Source organism: Peromyscus californicus, unplaced genomic scaffold (genome assembly GCF_007827085.1).
Source record: "Peromyscus californicus insignis strain IS unplaced genomic scaffold, ASM782708v3 Scaffold_7__1_contigs__length_154581171, whole genome shotgun sequence".
Lineage (NCBI taxonomy): Eukaryota > Metazoa > Chordata > Mammalia > Rodentia > Cricetidae > Peromyscus > Peromyscus californicus.
Window position 1 is genome coordinate 106,086,070 of NW_026294595.1, and position 17,680 is coordinate 106,103,749.

Sequence of the window (17,680 nt, forward strand, 5' to 3'; positions counted from 1 at the left end):
AGTCCCTAACTGGGATTCTTTTTGTATCTAGTTACAGAAATGTCTGCCTAGCCAAAGATTAAGAAGTTAATTCTCCTGAAGCCAGTGTTTGAAGACAAAAGCCTGTTATCCCAGCACTTAGGAGACAGTGGCTGAAGGATCAAAAGTTCAAGGTAGAAATAACTGTTTAATGTATTCTGAAATACCAGAAAACAATAAAAATTGCTCACCTAATCAAGTAGCAACAGAAGAGTAAACTAAGGATGAAGACAAATACCGCAGTGCCAAAAACCACAATATATATGTTGAGAGGCAGATTCTGGAATCCAATATTAGGCATCCTGAAGTTGTAATGTGGGAAATCTGAGCTCATGGATGAACTGTGGAAAAGAAAGAATGGAAAAGATTTAGGTGTGGACAGACGTGGTAGTACATATCTGTAATCCCAGCCCTTAGGAGAAGGAGGCAGGAAGATTGCTATGAGTTTGAGGTTAGCCAAAGCTACATAGCAAGACGGTAAAAAAAACAAAAGAAAAAACCGAAACATACCAAACCCCTCAACACCCCAAAACAAACTCCCAAACTCTCTTAGAACCAAGATAGCATTATATATTCATACATGAAGAGGCAAAGTTTTCTAATGCTTGACCTGAACTAAAATAAGCTAAAGTACTAGTATTCTTGTCCTTCCTTCTTTATCACACCAAATATTTACCAATTTTATTAGATAACATAAAGCATTTCATGAAATAATGCCAGTAATTAATCAACACAAAAGCCTCAAAGTACAAAAAAAAAAGGAACACTTCTCAGATTATTTAACCCTAACCCTTGTGGAATTCAAATGGGGCCTATTTGGACTCCCTGCTGTGGCACACGACATGCACAGTAACAATAACCCACATATTTCTCAGAAAGACAGGATTAAATAATTATATAGCATCAAATGTTAGTTTGGTAGTTTCTCAAAAAAAAAAAAAAAAAAAAAGAGTTGGGCTTGGTAATATGCACCTTTAATTCCTGTGCTCAGAAGCAGAGGCAGGTGGATTTCTGTGAGTTCAAGGCCAACTTGGTCTACACAAGGAATATCTAGGCTATCCAGCAATACATAGTGAGAGTCTACAAAAACAAAACAAAACAAAATGAAAAGTTAAACAGGATTATCATGTGATATATCCCAAAGTTCTAAAAACAAAGTCACTATTCACTGTTGCTCAAAAGTGGAAAAGCCTAGATGTCTATTGAGATGAAAAGGTAAACAATTGTGTTGTCACTTACAATGGAGTTGTAGTCAGCCATAAAAAAAAGTGGACTGAATTCTCTGGGAACCCACCACCCAGGGAAGCAAGTAAGCTAACTGTAGATCTTCACCTCTCACTCCTCTCCTCCAAACCCAATCACTCAGTCTCACCCCAGCTCTTTAGGAGACCATCTGCTGTGGCCTCCCTTCCCTCTTTGTGCCCCTGACTGATCTCCAGCACATCACACAGATCTTCCCCTCCAGCCATTCCCCCTACTATTCTCTTTATCCCAGCCCTAAGTACACCAGGCATTTCCTGGGAAACTGCAAGCCAAGCCTGCCAGAGAAGCAAGTAGGCTAACTGCTGATCTTCACTCTCTCTGTCTCCTACAAATCCAGTTCCCCAGTCTCACCCCCAGCTCTTTGGCAGACTACCTGTGTGGCCTCCCTCCCTTCCCAGGGAACTAAGCAGACCCTAGTGGAACACCTTGCTTTCTTTCCTCCTGTGGACCACTTCAAACCACTCCCCCAAACCCATCCCCATTCCCAAGTGGCAGCTTCCAATGCCTAGAAACACATTTACTTGGAACCTCCAGTGGTCACACCTAGCAGGATCCCAGAAGAATTTCCTACTAGGCAGCACACAGACATCACACTCTCCTAAGAACCAGAGAGGAAACAAAAACCAAGGAACAAACACCTACCCAACAAAGACAAGGTATTGGCACCTAGAATTACAATCATCACAAACCCAGATGCCTAGACACCACCATAAAAACACAATCAATAACAGCCAGGACAATAGGTCTCCACTACAGCCCACCAACCTTGCTACAGTAGGCTCTGAGAACTGCAACACAGTTGAGACACAGACCAAGGACTTTAACAGCCTTTATAAATATGATAGAGGATCTTAAAGAGGAAATGAATAAATTCCTTAAAGAAATCTATGAAAACACAAACAAAAAGTAGAAGGAAATGAGTATAACAATTCAAGACCTGAAAGTGGAAACGGAATTGTAGATGTAACCAACCTTCTTATTAAATAAGAAACACAGAACCAATGCAAAGAAGAAAGCCAAGAGGTCAGAGCTAAGAGCTAAAACCTTACCCTTCCTCCTGCAGTGGTCCTACCTCTCCGAACCAGAGCTACCCCTGTGTTAAAGTCTTTATATAGAGTTCCTGTTCTGCCTTCTCATTGGTTGTAAACCCAACCACATGACCTCCTCGTCACGGCCTGTCTGTATAGGCCTCCAGGTTTTCCATGATTGGTATTGAGATTAAAGGCATGTATGTGTATCCAATAATGGCTGTATCCCTGAACACACAGAGACTTACCCAGCTCTGCCTACCAAGTGCTGGGATTACAAGCATACGCCACCACTGCCCCGCTTTCCTATGGCTTGCTAATAGCTCTGACCCCCGGGCAACTTTATTTATTAACATACAAATAACATTTTAATACAAATAAAATATCACCATACGAAATCAATAAAGAAAGCTCAAACTGAGAAAAATCTGGAAACGAAAAATTTAGGAACATGAACAGGTATCTCACAGTGACAACCCTCACCAACAGAATATAAGAGAGAGAAGAGGCATTGAGGGCATGATAGAAGAAATGGATACCTTGGTCAAAGAAAATGTTAAATCTAAAAAAAAAAAAAAAATCCTGGCACAAAATATCCAGGAAATTTGAGACACTATGAAAAGATCAAATCTAACAAGATTAGGAATAGAGAAAGAAGGAACCTGGGGCAAAGGCACAGAAAACAGACCAGACAAGAAAAGAAATTCCCCTTGGCACACAATGATCAAAACCACTGAATATATAGAAAAAGAAAGAATATTAAAATCTGCAAGGGAAAAAGATCAAATATAAAGGTAGACCTATTAGAATAACACCTAACTTCTCAGTGTAGACTTTAAAGCCTGATGTAGAACAAGAAGATGTTTTACAAACTGAGACCACAGATGCCATCCCAGACTACTATACCCAGCTAAACTTTCAATCACAATAGATGGGGAAAATAAGACATTCCAAGATAAAACCAAATTTAAGCAATATCTATCTACAATCCAGCCCCATAAATGATGCTAGAAGGAAAACTTCAACCTAAAGAGGTTAACCACACCCAAGAAAATACAAGGAATAAATTGGAATATTCCTTTATACTGTGTGAATATATGTTGCTATAATTGGTTTAATAAACAAGCTGACTGGCCAATAGCTGAACAGAATAAAGTTAGGCAGGACAGCTAGATTAGGAGAATGCTGGGAGAAAGAAGGGCAGAGTCTGGAGTTGCCAGGCAGATGCAGAGGGAGCAGGAGATGAATGTGCCATGTTAATAAAGGTACTGCCATGTAGCAGAGCGTAAATAAGGAATATGGGTTAACTTGAAATGTAAGAGCTAGTTAGTAATAAACCTGAGTGCTGTGGGATGTTCTGTATGTCAGATGTGTTGCTGATTGGTCAATAAATAAAACACTGATTGGTCATTGGCTAGGCAGGAAGTATAGGTGGGACAAGGAGGAGAATAAAGCTGGGAAGTGGAAGGCTGAGTCAGAGAGACACTGCCAGCTGCCATGATGACAAACAGCATGTGAAGATGCCGGTAAGCTACGAGCCATGTGGCAAGGTATAGATTAATAGAAATGGATTAATTTAAGCTATAAGAACAGTTAGCAAGAAGCCTGCCACGGCCATACAGTTTGTAACCAATATAAGTCTCTGTGTTTACTTGGTCGGGTCTGAGCGACTGTGGGACTGGCGGGTCAGAGAGTTTGTCTTGATTGTGGGCCAGGCAGGAAAACTCAAGCAACACCTGAGCTATTGGCCGAGTATTTATAATTAATATAAGCCTCGGTGTGTTTATTTGAGAGTGACTGCAAGGCAGGAAAATTCCGCCTACACTGCTCCATCGATAACTCTCAACACCAATGGTCTCAATTCCTCAACAAAAAGGCACACACTAACAGACTGGACAGAAAATAGGATCCATCCTTCTGCTGAATCTAAGAAACACACTTTAACATCAAGGATAGACATCACCTCAGAGAAAAGGGATGAAAAAAAGATATTCCAAGTAAATGGACCTAAGAAGCAATCAGGTGTAGTCATTTTAATGTCTGACAAAATAGACTTCAATCTAAAATAATCAGAAAAGATAAGGAAGGACACTACATACTCAAAGGAAAAATCTACCAAGAGGACATTGTAATTCTTAACTTCTACGTACCAAACATAAGGGCACCTAAGTTCATAAAAGAAACACTACCATAGCTTAAATCACACATTGACTCTCATACAGTGATAGTGGGTGACTTCAATACTCTACTCTCACCAATAAACAGGTCATCCAGACAAAAACTAATCAGAAATATTGGAGCTAAATGATGACATAAACCAAATGAGCTTAGCAGATATTTCTAGAACACTCCATCCAATCACTAAAAAATATACTTCCTTCTTAGCAGTTCATTGAACACATACTTGGACACAAAGTCAAGTCTCAACAGATACAAGAAAACTGAAATAACACCCTGCATCCTCTCTGACCACCATGGATCAAAGCTGGATTTCAACAACAACAGAAACAAGAGAAAGCTTACAAACTCATGGAAACGGAACAACTCACTACTGAATGAAAAATGGGTCAAGACAAGAAATTAAAGAAATGAAAAACTTTCTAGAATTGAATGAAAATGAATATATACAACATACCCAGACTTATGGGACACAATGAAGGTGATTCTACAAGGCAAGTTCAAAGCACTAGGTGCCTACATTACAAAAAAGGAGAGATCTTATACTAGTAAGAGCGCACTTGAAAGCCCTAGAACTGAAAGAAGAAATCATACCCAAAAGGAGTAGATGGCAAGAAATATAAAACCCAGGGCTGAAATCAATAAAATAGAAACAACAGTAATAATAAAAACAATACTAAGAATCAATGAAACGAAGAGTGGGTTCTTTGAGAACATCACTAAAATTGACAAATTTTACTTAGCCAAATTAAAAGGCAGAGAGAGAAGAAGCAAATTAACGGACACCAAGGAAATCTAGAGAATCCTAGGGACAGACTTTAAAATCCTGTACTACACCAAATTGGGCAATCTAAAAGAAATGGATAACTGTCTTGATGTATACATACCACTACTGAAGTTAAATCAAGATCAGATAAGCAATTTAAATACACTGATAACCCCTATTTATTACTTCTATTTAGAAGCAGTAATTAAAAGTTTACCAAGAAAAAAACCAAACCAAACAAAAATGGGGCCAGATGGTTTTAGTTTAGAATCCTATCAGACTTGCAAAGAATTAATAACAATACTTCTCAAATTATCCCACAAAATAGAAACAGAAGGAACTTTGCCCAATTCATTTTATGAGGCCACAGTTACCCTGATACCCAAACCACACAAAGACTCAAATAAAATTACAGACCAATTTCCCTTTTGAATACAGATGCAAAAATTCTCAGTAAAATACTTGCAAACTGAATACAAGAACACATTAAAAAGATCATCCACCATGATCAAGTTGGCTTCATCCCAGAGATGGGGGCGGGGGGAGCGGGGAAGGTTCAACATATGTAAATCCATAAATGTAGTCCATTATAAGCAAACTGAAAAACAAAAACCACATTATCATCTCATTAGAATCAGAAAAAGTCTTTGACAAAATCCAACACTCCTTCATGATAAAGTCCTGGAGAGATTAGGGATACAAGGGACATACCTCAACATAATAAAGGCCATTTACAGCAAGCTCATAGCCAACATCATCTTAAATAGAGAGAAACTCCAAGCAATTCACTAAAATCAGGAAGAAGACAACGCTATCCACCTCTCGTATCTATTCAACATAGTACTTAAGTCTTAGCTAGAGCAATAAGACAACTGAAGGAGATCAAGGTTATACAAACTGGAAAGAAGTCAAAGTTTCTTTATTTGTAGATGATATGATAGTATATGTAAGTGGCCCTAAAAATTCCACTGGAAACTCCTACAGCTGATAAACACTTTCAGCAAAGTAGCTGGAGACAAAAATCAACTCACAACAATCAGCAGCCTTTCTATATACAATTGACAGACTGAGAAAGAACTCGGGGGGGGGGTGGTGGTGGTGGTGGTGGAAACCTTTCACAATAGCCTCACATAACATAAAATACCTTGGGGGTAACTAACCAAGCAAGTGAAAGACCTGTATGATAAAAACCAAGACACTGAAGAACCTGAAGAAGATAGATCTGTACGGTTAATACAGTAAAAATGACCATCCTATGAAAAGCTATCTACAGATTCAATGCAATTCCCATCAAAATTCCATTCACAGGTCTTGACAGGACAATTCAGTTTCATATGGAAGCACGCACACACCCACACACACACCCCATACACGCACGCATGCACAACAAAACAAAACAAAAACCAAGGATAGCTAAAACAATCCTAAATAATAAAAGAACTGCTGCAGGTATCATTATCCCTTACCTCAAACTGTACTGCAGAGCTATAGTAATAAAAACAGCATGGTATCGGCAAAAAAACAGACACATTGATCAATGGAATTGAAGACCCAGGCATAAATCCTCACACCTATAGTGACCCTCATTTTGGTAAAGAAGCCAGAAATACACACAGGAAAAAGGCAGCAACTTCAACAACTGGTGCTGGTCAAACTGGATGGCTTCATGTAGAAGAATCCAAATAGATCCACACTTCTCACCCTGGATAAAACAAGATCTCAACATAAAACCAGATACACTGAACCTGATAGAAGAGAAAATGGGGAATAGCCTTGAATGTGTTGGCACAGTAAAGACTTTCTAAACAGAACACCAATAGCACAGGCACTAAGATCAACAATAAATGAAACTGAAAAGTTTATGCATGGCAAAGAACACTTTCATTTGAACAAGGTGGCAGTCTACAGAATGGGAAAGATTTTACCAATTACAAATTTGATAGAGGGCTAATACCAAAATATATAAAGAACTTAAAAAAAAACTGGATATCAAGAAAACAAACAACCCAATTAAAAAATGGGGTCCAGATCAGATCTAAATAGAGCATTCTCAAAAGAGAAAAATCAGATGGCTAAGAAACACTTGAAAGAAATGTTCAACACTCTTAGGGAAATACATATCAAAACTACTTTGAGATTTCATCTTACATCTGTCAGAATGACTAAGATCAATAACATGCTGGCAAGGATGTGGAGCAAGGGGAACACTCATTCACTGCTGGTGGGCCTGCAAACTTGTACAGGCACTACAGAATTCAGTGTGGTGGTTCCTCAAGAAGATGAGAATTGACCTACCTCCAGATTCAGCTATACCACTCTGGGTTATATATACCAAAGGACGCTCCATCCTACCAAAGACACTTGCTCAACCATTTTCATTTCAATAGCCAGAAACTGGAAAGTTATCCTTTCATTTATACTATCAATTTTAAAAGGACAGAAAAAGGGCTGGAGAGGTGGTTCAGTGGTCCAGAGCACTGGCTGCTCTTCCAGAGGTCTTGAGTTCAATTCTTAGCAACCACATGGTGGCTCAAAACCATCTATAATGAGATCTGGTATTCTGGCATGCAGACATACATGCAGACAGAAAACTGTATGCATAATAAATCTTGGCGGTGGTGGCGCACGCCTTTAATCCCAGCACTTGGGAGGCAGAGGCAGGCGGATCTCAGTGAGTTCGAGGCCAGCCTGGGCTACCAAGTGAGTTCCAGGAAAGGCGCAAAGCTACAGAGAAACCCTGTCTCGAAAAACCAAAAAAAAAAAAAAAAAAAAAAAAAAGTATCTATTTTCTGTCACTGACCACCTTAAGCATCCAGGCAAGCACTCAACAACTAAACTGCATTCTTACACAGCACAAGACTGCTTGGGGCTGCATGGCCATTCTGCAGGCTGCTGTACTGTTGCATAATTGGGTGGGTGCCATTTTTACAGTCTACAGAATGTCTGTGCATCTGAGCATATGCCAGTAAGTTCCCATTAGTCACAATTTTCACCACTTCCTGTCACTTCCTGTGTTTGCATTGCTACTTTTCCCTAAGGAGATAAATATTTCTACCTGTATTCAAATAAAAGGGAAGAAAAAAGGTGTTTGCCACCATGTCCAGATAGATAGATTTGTATATTTTATTCAAACAAATTTATATTTTTACACACACACACACACACATTTAAAATTATATGTAATATTTTCTAAGCTGGTTGTTTTGACATAGAAGAAGGCTACTGTTTTTTCTTAGCCTACCCTAAAAGGTCAAAGACAAATGCAGCTACTGCTGCTATCGAGGAAATCTAAAGCACCTGAAGTTTACTTAGCTCTGAGCAAGAGAAGCTAGCTGTAAAACACACACAAAAGCAACTGAACATAGGGCTTAATGTGTGCTTTTTACTTACATGTTATTAAAAATAATTACAAAAACACATCAACAAGTAAAACTACTTTTAACTTGCTGATCTGTAGTTCATCTTCCTGACAAGTAAACCAGCAGTTCCAGACTCTGCAATTTCTTGTGTTCTAGCTTAACCCAAGGTAGTCTTAGTAACCAATGAAAAGAGAAAACCAGGCCAGAGCCCTCCGGGTTTATGTTGTTAGTGCAGGAACAAGTGCAGAAGAAAACATTCACTCTTGCTGACACCTGGTGATGGGCCGGCCACACTGCAGTGGATAGGCTGCTACCTGGCCACACTACAGTGACCCGAGCCTTCCAGAATCAGGTAGCAGCTCTTGGTCTGCCTCGATTAACTACTCCGTCTACAGCCAACTCTTCCACAACAGAGGCCAATAAAACACATGGATTGCTACATAGGCTTGGCACTATTTCACTAGAGAATATAGAAATTTATTTGAGTTTTATTTTTATTTTTGAGGCAGGGTCTTGCCCAGGTTGTCCTTGAACTTCAGATCTTGCTGCTTCAGATACCCAAGCACTGGAATTATAGGCCCATGTGGATTATGATATGCACAGCTGGAACTGACTTGGAATACAGACAAAGCCTAGAGGATATAGATAAACTGAAAAAACTGATAGCATGAACTGCTTTGTTGAGAAAGTAAGAAACATGTGCTGGTTGGTTCTGTCAACTTGACATGAACTCAGACATACCTGGAAAGAGAGACTCTTAATTAAGAAAATGCTTCTATAATATTGGCCTGTAGGCAAGTCTGTGGGGCATTTTCTTGAGTAATAATTGATGAGGGAGGGCCCAGCCCATTGTGGGCAGTGCCACCTCCGGCAGGTGGTACGAGGTTGTGTAATAAAGTAGGTCAAGCAAGCCATGAGGAGCAAGCCAGTGAGCAGCACTCCTCCAGGGCCTCTGCTTCAGGTCCTGCCTCTCGGTTCCTCCCTTATGTTCCTACCCTGACTTCCCTGGACGATGGACTACAAGCTGTAAGAAGAAATAAACCCTCTCCTCCCCACATTGCTTTTGGTCATGGTGTTTATCACAGCAACAGAAATTCTAAGACAATAGGGAAGTATATATATTCTTTTGTATCTTGAAATTGGTATGCTACAAATACAGTTTCAAAATGCACCATTTTAAAGTAAAAACAATCAGTGATGACCAGTATTTGTTTACATCTTCACATAGAAGACAGACAGCTCTGGAAATCATGTGTATGAAGTGTAAGTTACATGTGTTTGACTAAACATACCTTTCTGCCATGCCACCCAAATGCCAAAAACTCCAAGTTCTCCAGAAAGCACCTCTATACTAGGGAAGAAATGCTTTCCTTTACTTTAACCCCAAATTCACTTAGATTATGTATGCTAATAATTCTGTTTCTCCCAAGAGAGTCCCCTAAGGAAATAAGTGAAAAATCTGAGGCCCAGCTCTGTGATGTAGCCCCTTCAGAGATGGTTCTGCACTGGCAGGTGCTGAGCCAGTGCCTAAGATGGTGTCTCTGGTGGCACCAGGGCCACATATCTTTCCAGATGCGCTAGTCTCTACCACTTGAAGTTCAAAGATCTCCCTCTGCATTCCAGATTTTACAATCTCCTGTATTATTACTTCCTTTCTGGACACAGAGATCAGGTTCTATGGGAATAAGATTTCCGGTAAAAAAATATTTTATCTCCCAAGTGCAAGCAGCTAAGCAAGACAATTGCCTGATATTGTATAAACATTTCTCTACGCTGAGTGGGTCTGAGGTCATTCTTCTCTTATTCTTTCTGGTGAAGAAGCTGACATACCAACTTAGTAGTGCAGGCCTGCAATCCTAGCACCTCAGTGCAGCCGAGGCAAGACAGCTGTGAGACTCAGGCCAGCCTGAGCAACCCAGTGAGAGTGGGTTCTCAAAAAGTAAAAAAAGGGATAGGGAAAATACAGTTTAGCGGTAGAAGGCTGTGCAAAACTCTAGTCAATCTCCAGTATTTAAAACAACAACAAATGATGGACATCTGGGTGCTCTGTCTTCAGGTGCCAAATCTGGAAAAGAAAAGAAAAATCAGGCCCGCCACAGACTCAGTCTGCAGACAGAGGGCTTTTCTCTGCAGCAACTTACTTCTGTGACTTCTCCACTTGCATTCCCATCCCATCCTCATTGTTTAGAGGAACAAAAACCTGCACTACTGCAATGTAGATATTTGTCTCATCTCTAGTTCAATGTGGATCTTCCCATTTTACCTCACTCATAAATCACCTCATTATTTTGATTCTACTTTTTTCATTAAAAATGCAGTAAGGGGGCTGTTGAGACGGCTCAGTGGGTAAGGTTGCTTACTGCCAAGCCTGGGCTCGATCCCTGGGACCCACGTGGTGGAAAAGAGAAAACTGACTCTTTTTAAGTTGTTCTCTGACCTACACACACACACACAAATAAGTAAGTAAATGTAAAATAACAGTAACAATGTAAAAAAAGAATGTTATAAACGTTTTATTATTTTATTTGTATTTGGCTTTTAAGAAAAATTAAAAATTCTAAGCAGAGCTGGCTGTGAGGCAAAAGGCTTTTAGTCCTAGCACTCAGTATTAGAGCCAGGTGGATCTCTAAAGTACAGGCCAGCCAGGGCTATACAGTTAAGAGCCTACTGAAAGAAAGAAAGAAAGAAAGAGAGAGAGAGAGAAAGAGAGAGAGAGGGAGGGAGGGAGGGAGGGAGGGAGGGAGAGGGAGAGGGAGAGGAAGGGAGGGAGGGAGGGAGGGAGGGAGGGACAGACAGAGAGAGAGACATGATATCCTTATATAAACCTCAGCCTTAAACTCACAAGCTTCCTTCCTACCTTTTCCCAAGTGCTGAGGTGTATACTTCTATGCCTGGCTCTAAGTGCAGAATTTTTAAAATTCCATCCATCCATCCATTTTGAGACAGGTTCTCTCTATATAGTTCTGGCTGGTCTGAACTCAGATATGCAGACGAGGCAAGCCTCAGATGCACAGAGATCTGCTTTCCTCTGCTTACTGAGAGCTTGGATTAAATGCATGTGCCACCACATATGATCTAAGTGCAGAATTCTTAGACTGGTCAAAGCAACAATAACCACCTGGTACCATCCTGTAATGCTTAAACAGCACAGAGCACAAACTGTAAAGGAGGGTTTCGCAGTCAGTTACACAAAGGACTGAAAAGATCAGAAAGCTGTTGGTTACTGTTATAACCATTATACTACCACTGCACTAGTCGGCACATCTTGCCAGGCATATGCCAGGTCCAGTGATAGGGGAGACGTCTGATGCATTCCTTCCCTAGCAGCTGGCCTAGCATCTTCTGGCACAACGTAAGGTAACCATTTGAGAGTGTCCTGGTCATAGACTTTATGGATCCACTGGTATCTTGGACTTTATATTTTATATCTGAGGCTTTCATATCTGCAATTCTCTTTCTAGTGTCATGATTGTCAAAGCCCTAGACACTGGTTTGAGCAGGTTAAAATAATGTATACATAAAATCTCTGTAGTAAGTAGACTACAATATTCAACTTAATGCTTCATGAGTCTTTATCCTATTGGTTCAAGTTCACATGGCTAATGAATAAAATACTGAAAATATCATAAACACAGTTATAAATATATCGTTTATGGCTTCTGATTGCACTTAATGCAGTTATATAGTTAATCTAGGAAAGGTTCCAAAGAGAAAGAGAGCCAACTTAACCTGTAATCCATAAAACTGACAAATCTTGCCCAATGGTGGTGATGGTGGCGCATTTAGTTCCAGCACTGAAGAGGCAGAGGCAGGCGTGTCTCTGTGAGTTTGAGGACAGCTTGGTCTATAGTATAGAGTGAGTTCCAGGACAGTTAGGGCAACACAGAGAAATCCTATCTCAAAAAGCCAAAAACAAACAAACAAAACACCCCCTCCCAAAGACAATCTTTTTTAAAATATCAATTCTTTTTCTTCATTTTTCCTTTATTAAGAAATTTTCTACTCACTCTACATACCACCCACAGATGCCCCCCTCTTCCCTTCTCCTACCCCCTAGCCCTCCCTCCCACGCCACCCCATATCCCCACATCCCTCAAATCAAGGTCTCCCATGGGGAGTCAGCATTTTATCAATTCTTTAAGATGGTAATCAGAGTGAGCATTCTGCATAGTGCTTTATAGTTTATGACTAGGATTTATATGTGGAAGTTTTTTTTTTTTTTTTTTTTTTTTGGTTTTTCGAGACAGGGTTTCTTTGTGTAGCTTTGCGCCTTTCCTGGAACTCGCTTTGGAGACCAGGCTGGCCTCGAACTCACAGAGATCCGCCTGCCTCTGCCTCCCAAAGAGTGCTGGGATTAAAGGCGTGCGCCACCACCGCCCGGCTATATGTGAAAGTTTCTAAGTCTTCATAATCACCACAAATTGAATACTGTATTTTCCAGTACTGAGATTTAAACAAACAGACAGGCTCTAAGAGTAAAACTGGCTGCCCAGACTGAAGCCATCAGTGAATCCCACACCTGGACCCAGACCTCGTACTTGCCCCAAGATCCTACTGCCCCGTGGACTTCATAAGCTTGCATGAAACTGTCAGTGTTGGAACAGATGCACCAATGAAGCAGCCTGTGACTGGTTCCTGTGGCAGTGAGCAGACTGATACACCCTAGGTCATTTGCACTGTATTTATACAGCCTCAAGAAAGGCCCATATCCCAAGTTTCTAATAATAATTCTGAATGAGGTATATATCTAAAACTTTTCCAAGGCCAGGCATGGTTGTATACACCTTTAATTCTAGCACTCAGGAGGGAGAGGAGGGTGCATCTCTTCAGTTGGAGGCTAGCCTAGTCAACATAGTGAGTTCCAGGACAGCCAGGGTTATTTGGAGACCTTGACTCTGAGAAAAAAACAAAAATGTTTTCCAATAATTTTATGCTTACAGGAAAGCTGCAGAGTTCCCATACTCTTCCCTTAGCATCACCTAATATTAAATAACATCTCTCATTAGGAAAGGAAAGGAAGACTGGTACAATCCTATTAAATAAACTATAGACTTCATTCAAACTTGACTGGTTCTTCCATTAATGTTTTCCCATTTTAGGGATCTAATCCAGGATCACACCTTGTATTTAGTTGTCACTCTTTAGTCTCTTCCAGCATATGACAAAGAACTATGTCTTTTAAATAGAAATTAATCAAGGTTCATTTTATTCTGAAAATATGGCATTTCTTCAGGAAACATCACTGAACACTAAACACTATCCCTGGGAATTACTGGACCTATGTGACAACTAGGAAAACGTTTCGAATTAAGAGCCAGGGTGGCTATAAAGACAGAAAAAGAGCCCTTCTTTAATGTTGTGTGTGCACTGGAGGGGATAACTGTGTGGGGTTGTCTGTGTGTCACATTGTGCACATGGAGGTCAGGACAGCTTTGTGGAGTCAGGTCTCTCCTTGCACCTTTACATGGGTTCCAGGGATTGAAGTCAGGTGGCCAGCTTACACAGTGAGAGCTTTTACACTCTGAGCCATCTCACAGGTCCCTGAGAGCCCTTCTCTAAGTAAAGAAAATGGACTGTGATAACCTGAATATGTCAGGTGTACTTAAGACACCTGTCAATAAAACAAACCAAACCAATAATTAGTCATAAGTTCCTCGAAAAGCACAGGTCACCAGATAGAAATCAATATTTAAACTTTGTTTAATGAAGCAGTCATGAAAGATTTAATTTGTTTTTAAATTAAAGGACTTGACTTTGTTCAGTCTCTAGGCAAAGTAAATTAATAATTTTATTAATAACTAATTCAAGTATACAAAGGATATTAAAAGGCACTGGGTTTTCTCTCCATGTGAACTCCCTTTTCTTACTGATAGCATCAAAGCTTGCTGAGCTAAGTGATTCTATTTAAATTCTGAACCCCAGAGAAAGTTTAGTCTTTATATAATACTCAATTATTACATATTGAATACATATACATTCAAGCTGCTTTAGAAGTGGTAAGATCTTCTATGAAGCTCACTAGGTTCTCTTATTCTTGAGGCCGAGGGTCTAGCACATCAAGTTCAGGACTTTACTGCTGAGTCTCCTTTCTGATGATTAAACCCAGGGCTTCAAACATGCTAAATGCATTCTGCCACTAAGTTATAATGCCAGCCTCACTGGTGAGTTCTCAATTCCTAGAAAAGATACTAGTTTTTCAGAATCCATTACAGGACATGAAAATCACTAAAGAGGAAAAGTACTAGAAGAAATAAAGCATATTTACTAACAGCAATATAAAGTTTAATAAACTATAACCACATTTAGAATGGTACAAAAACAAAAAGTTGAAGAGTCTGTCACTGAATAGGCTTTAAAAAGACAGATAACAATGTGACCAATGTTTTAGAAATTCATTAGCAGAATAAGGTAAATCAGTGTAAGCTTCATGGTAGTACTTAGAATCCAAGCAAGGGTCACAATAGTGACATGCATTAACCTCCCAGGCTCCAGCTTCACTGTCCCTCCTACCAGGATGGTAGCCACAGGGAAGTGTCCATTTCCTACCCACAGAAGAGGATAGCTACAACATCTAGCCAAAGGATGTACCTCCTAAATGGCAAGCATTCATCATGGCATCAAGGTTAGTTTTGGTTTAAATGCATGGCTGGCTTTTTGGGTAGGGGTGCGGTTAAATGTAAAATTTTCAAGTTAGCAATCATGTTGGCTGAAGTCACATCTTCCTGGCCCACTTTGGGTCACAAATAGACTTCTTTCTATTTTTTTAAAATTTATTTTATTTATTTTTTTTTTTTTTGGTTTTTCAAGACAGGGTTTCTCTGTTGTAGTTTTGGTGCCTGTTCTGGATCTCGCTCTGTAGACTAGGCTGGCCTTGAACTCACAGAGATCCACCTGGCTCTGCCTTCAATTAAAGGTGTGCTGCACCACCACCGCCCAGCTTAGACTTCTTTCTAAAGAAACTGGCTTAGAGTATTAATTTTGAGGCACAGATATTAACTGAACATTTTTTTCCAACAAGTTCTAGACAGCTGATGTATATAAACTAAAAACATAACTGTTTTTGAACCTTAATTTGTAGAAGGAAAACTGATGAACTAAAGCAGCCCATGACTAACTCAGTAATCCTCAAATGTCTCTCTCTAAATCCAAAGTATGAAGGCTGCTTTTTGTTGTTTTTTTTCGAAGCAGGGTTTCTCTCTGTGTAGCCCTGGCTGTCCTGGAACTCACTCTGTAGACCAGGCTGTCCTGGAACTGGAAGATCCACCTGCTTCTGTCTCCTGAGTGCTGAGACTAAAGGTGTGAGCCACCACCACCAACTGAGGCTGCTTTTTATTGTACTTTGACACTTAGTGATAATAACCTCAAATTTTTAAATATTAAATCCTAGGTACTACACCCAAATATCTCCTTCTTGTCTGCTAGAATCACTTTGTTCTTTTACAAAAGATCTAAGGAGATTTTGTGTGTGTGTGTGTGTGTGTGTGTGTGTGTGTGTGTGTGTGTGTGTGTGGTGCTGAGGACTGAACCCCAGATCTCTTATATGCTAGGTAGGCACTGTACTGAGCCACAAACCCAACCTAACTGTCTGCTTAAGACAATTTCAGGCAGAGTATGGAATCACTGGGACAATGAGGTAGGGATGAAATGCATTTCTTCTGGGAGTCTGGTTCTGCTTTTATATTTTAAAGCATCCTGAGAAGGTGCCAATCATTCCAGAATGATGAACAATCTCTCTCTAAACAGCTTTTTAATGAGTCAAGTCTTGCAATGTCATTACTCCTGGAAGCTTTCTTCTCTTTATATAATAAAAACATTTATATGATTGGTATTATAACCATCATCACACAAAGCACTATTATTTGGATATATTAGAAAGTTCTGAGTTCCTCCTATTACAAGACTATTAGAACTGATGAAGCCTTAAAGGCAAGTGCCCCAGTAAGGTAACTATCTGGGTTGGGTCTATTCTCTACTGATTATTTTCCTTAGGAGTTACTGAGCTCCGTGGAAAGTTCACACAGTTATTTCATAAGAGGCTGGCTCATAAATCATATCAGTTCTAGGAAGTGTCTTTCAGACGTATTCCTTACAATAACCCAACTACAGAAAAAGGAATGATTTATTCTTTTTGTGTTTTATTTTTGAGACCAGGTCTTGTCATGTAGCTCTGGCTAGCCTAGAACTTGGAATATAGATCAAACTGTCCTCAAACTTGCTATTTTCTCCTTCCTCATTCTCACAAGTGCTGGGACTACAGGGGATAGACACCACATCTGAGAAGGACATATTCTTTTTGTTTTAAGATTTATTTTTATTCCTTCTAATTACATGTATGTGTACATGTGTGCACATTCACACATTCACAAGTATAGTGTCCATGGAGGCGAGATACCCCTGGAGTTGGAGTTATAGGCAAATGTAAGCCAAATGACACACTTGAGAATTCAATTTAGATGCTCTGCAAGAGCACTACTTACCCTTAACCACTGAGCCCTCTCTTCAGTCCTGGGAATGGCATACTAAGAGATATTTCTTAGACTAAGTTGGGAGTCTTTTTTCTCTAAAAGAAAATCAGTATTAGGTATTAGAAATAGAATCCTTCTTTAGAGGAAGAGGTATAATGAAAAACGTCCTTGGTTTTCTCTTACGATTAACAAGATAGTGGCATGGGCTAGAGAGAGGGCTTAGCAGTTAAGAGCACTGGCTGCCCTTCCAAAAGACTAAGTTCAAGTCCTAGCACCCGCATGCAGCTTACAAGCATCTCTAGCTCCAGTTCCAGGGGATCAAACATCCTTGTTCCATCCTCTGCAGGCATCAGGCATATATGTGACACAGACATATATGTAGGCAAAACAGTCATACACATAAACTATGTAAATAAATAAAAAGATTGTGGCAGAGAATGGTAGTTTGCTTGCCCTCCTCTCCCGCCTCCTGCAATGTTTGTCTTCCTTTCCTTCCTGGGATTAGATTTTTATGTGGGCACATGTCTACCCCTCCCAACTCTCCTTGCAGTTGTCCATATCTTAGTTAAGATACATGGAATGGATGCACAGGAAAGTGTCTAG

At 40.0% G+C, this 17,680-nt stretch overlaps 1 protein-coding gene across 1 annotated transcript in view; it reads right to left on the minus strand.

The window, feature by feature from the left end:
• The window catches only part of Rnf24 (ring finger protein 24), a 46,530-nt gene that overhangs the window by 10,031 nt on the left and 18,819 nt on the right, over positions 1 to 17,680 (minus strand). Inside the window, exon 2 of the mRNA XM_052726061.1 lies at positions 210 to 359. Within this exon, the coding sequence (XP_052582021.1) occupies positions 210 to 352 (143 nt within the window). The 5' untranslated portion in view covers positions 353 to 359. The remainder of the gene's footprint in view (positions 1 to 209; positions 360 to 17,680) is intronic.